This window comes from Schistocerca cancellata, chromosome 3 (assembly GCF_023864275.1).
Source record: "Schistocerca cancellata isolate TAMUIC-IGC-003103 chromosome 3, iqSchCanc2.1, whole genome shotgun sequence".
Lineage (NCBI taxonomy): Eukaryota > Metazoa > Arthropoda > Insecta > Orthoptera > Acrididae > Schistocerca > Schistocerca cancellata.
In genome coordinates, this window is record NC_064628.1 from 895,609,153 (window position 1) to 895,611,781 (window position 2,629).

The following is a 2,629-nucleotide window of genomic DNA, read 5'->3' on the forward strand; positions in this document are numbered from 1 at the left end:
ATAAGCAGTTGCCTTCTTGTCCCAATCACTGTATTCCTTGGTCTATTTCCTCAAGCAATGAATCCACAAGAGCACTGATGCATATCAGCCGTTTTAGAATTTCAGAATTCATTATATAGTCTAAGGCTGGAATCTCTCGATGAACAAACACGTGAGTGAGACACTCCAGTTTCGCTGTGATTTCCTGTACACACGCTATCCTTTACCTTCACAGATGTAGTTTGCTCTTACAGATTTCAGCATTTTGCTGAAAGAAGCGGCTACAGCTTTGAGATATGCGCACATCTCAGATCTGCGTTGATTCGTGGCTCCACGCTACTATTTGTTTATTCACAAGTGATGTGAAGGAAGAGGCACAGATCAGATGAATGCTGTGAGCGTCATGTCGATACCAGTCGTCAGACATATTTAACAAAGAAGATTAGCTGTGTGGTTATTCTTTTCATTTTATGATCTTTGAGCATCCTCGTTCAAACTTTTGATTGGTTGTATCGGAATTTAAAATTGTTTATAATTAAATAAAACAAATATCACGCAAAGAGGATGTCATTTCATTGACATTATGTTCTCAACTAAATGTAATTTTGTCAGTAACACATTCTTTATTTACGAATTTTTCGCCCCGTAGTTAAAATACACCACCCTGTGTTTGAAATTCAGTTGATATGTGGAAAAGTACTGTGGGGCTACCAAGGGGGTTTCGGAATCAGTCTTGTTGCAAACTGAATTAGTTTCTTTCCGAAGAAAAAGTCAAAATGGAATTATTTGTACGTCTTTTGTCATGACTTGCGTAGGAAACCAGGTGCTGTAGTCGATCCCGTAACGTAGCATGAAGCAATATAACGGGAATATCAGATGATCTCACTTCCGAATATATCCTCCACTTCCACAAATATTCTGCTAAAAGCTGCACGCTTGAATCTCGTATTGCATTGGTTCAACGGCCGTCTTCCTGCTTAGGTAGAAGGTGGGGGATTAATATCGGAAGTGCATGTTGTGAAGTGTTAAAACTGTTAAAAGAGAACTGATTTTGTGTACGCGTTGTATAAAATAGTCGTTCCACTTCAGCATAATGAGTTGTGAAGTAAATGAGAAATGGGCTGCCGACGCTGAGCCGTTAGCCGGCGTCACGCAAAATCTATGTGTAAATGTGGCCAAATTTCCAGACTTAAGACGAGTTCCAAATTTCCAGCCATTTCTTTCTACCAACACATATTATGGATACATGCCAGTGTTTCCTCGCTCCGATGATTGTGAAATGGACACTGATGATACAAACTCTTGGACTAAAATAGGTCTAAATTCGCATTGTGCCCATCGTCAGAACGAAAATGTTGGTGCTTTTCCGGGATTAACTCGAAAGCGCTGTAGCAGAGAGATGCAGCCGCACGAGCAAAGCGCCAAGAAAAGCAGACGCGAAGGTACGTACTGTTAGTCATTTTAGTTTCTAAGATGTTCAGTCATGATCCCGCCAAGTAACGTTAATATGTATGTCGATTGGAAAGAAATGTGGATAAATGTTGCTTTTCAGAGCTACCCGTTACAGGGTTTTCGGCGCGACAGACAACAATGCAGCAATTAGACGCACACTATCCAAGGTGCATCATGGGTCATTTGGTGTGATACTAGTGTATTGAAAATTTTGGAATTTTCAAATGTGGCTTTAGTTGACCATTTACTTTTTATATTTTCTTGCTTAAAACATTGGGAGAACATAACACTTACCTTGAGATCATTCTTTTTGTTCTTTAGAGCCTGTGTCTAAATGTGAAAAGGACATTGAGAGGCATACCTCTGAAGAAAGTGAATTGGCGTTGGAACAATTATTGAAATATACTCACGGCTGTGACATATATAATTATTATTCTGCTTGTGACATCTAACATGTAACTAATTACTTAATTTATATACTTTTTTAATGTATTGACAGTTTTGTATTGATTGTGAGTTGTAATAATAAATATTGTATTATGATCAAAGTCCTGTATGGTATTTATTTCAAGTCATTCCCAGAGGATAGCTTCTATAATAATAGAAAAGTTTTGCTTATTGAGCTCTGAAAAATCAAGGAAGGGTTCTTCAGCTTTTTTATGGAATTAGTGAAAGAATATTTTGTGCCTAATTTTCCATATGCTGCAGATTGCATTCTTTTGAATATTAGTGGTTAATTGCTAGGCATTTTTGTTTGATCAGTGTCTGTATTCTGGTTGTAGAGTGCTTGTAATGAGGCGTTATAAGCATGCTATGTAGACTTATGATTTTCTGGACATTATTTATTATTCTTCATGGAGAATGGAGATGTATTAATGTTCCTGGTGCCCTGTGGGTAACTGTGTGTGTGTGTGTGTGTGTGTGTGTGTGTGTGTAGGTAGGTAGTTGCCTTATAACAGTGGTTCAAGATGGCATACACAATTTTCTTTATTGCAGACTGTATCTTGTGTTGTCTGTAATGAGATTTGGTTTCATCATCCCTGTGAATTATACTACTTCAATAAAGAGCATAAACAACCGATATGCTTGTAACAACTGGAAATGTATGTTCTTTCTTAAAGCCAACACAATAGCTAAACCTCATTCCCATGAGTTTTTTCATGTGATATTATTTGAAATTGGTTATGTTTCAGGTTCA

General features: G+C 37.6%; 1 protein-coding gene across 3 annotated transcripts; it reads left to right on the top strand.

The window, feature by feature from the left end:
• Positions 1–495: 495 nt before the first annotated feature.
• On the top strand, positions 496–1,979 carry LOC126175968 (uncharacterized). Of its 3 annotated transcripts, none has more exons than XM_049923063.1 (2): positions 496–1,421; positions 1,753–1,979. In XM_049923063.1, the coding sequence occupies exons 1-2, from the start codon at positions 1,073–1,075 to the stop codon at positions 1,881–1,883; spliced, it is 480 nt and encodes a 159-aa protein (XP_049779020.1). In that variant the 5' UTR covers positions 496–1,072; the 3' UTR covers positions 1,884–1,979. The 3 variants fall into 3 exon arrangements, with proteins under 3 accessions (XP_049779020.1, XP_049779023.1, XP_049779021.1); XM_049923066.1 differs by having other exon boundaries at positions 497–1,421; positions 1,547–1,979; XM_049923064.1 differs by having other exon boundaries at positions 516–1,421; positions 1,532–1,979.
• The last annotated feature ends 650 nt before the right edge of the window (positions 1,980–2,629 follow it).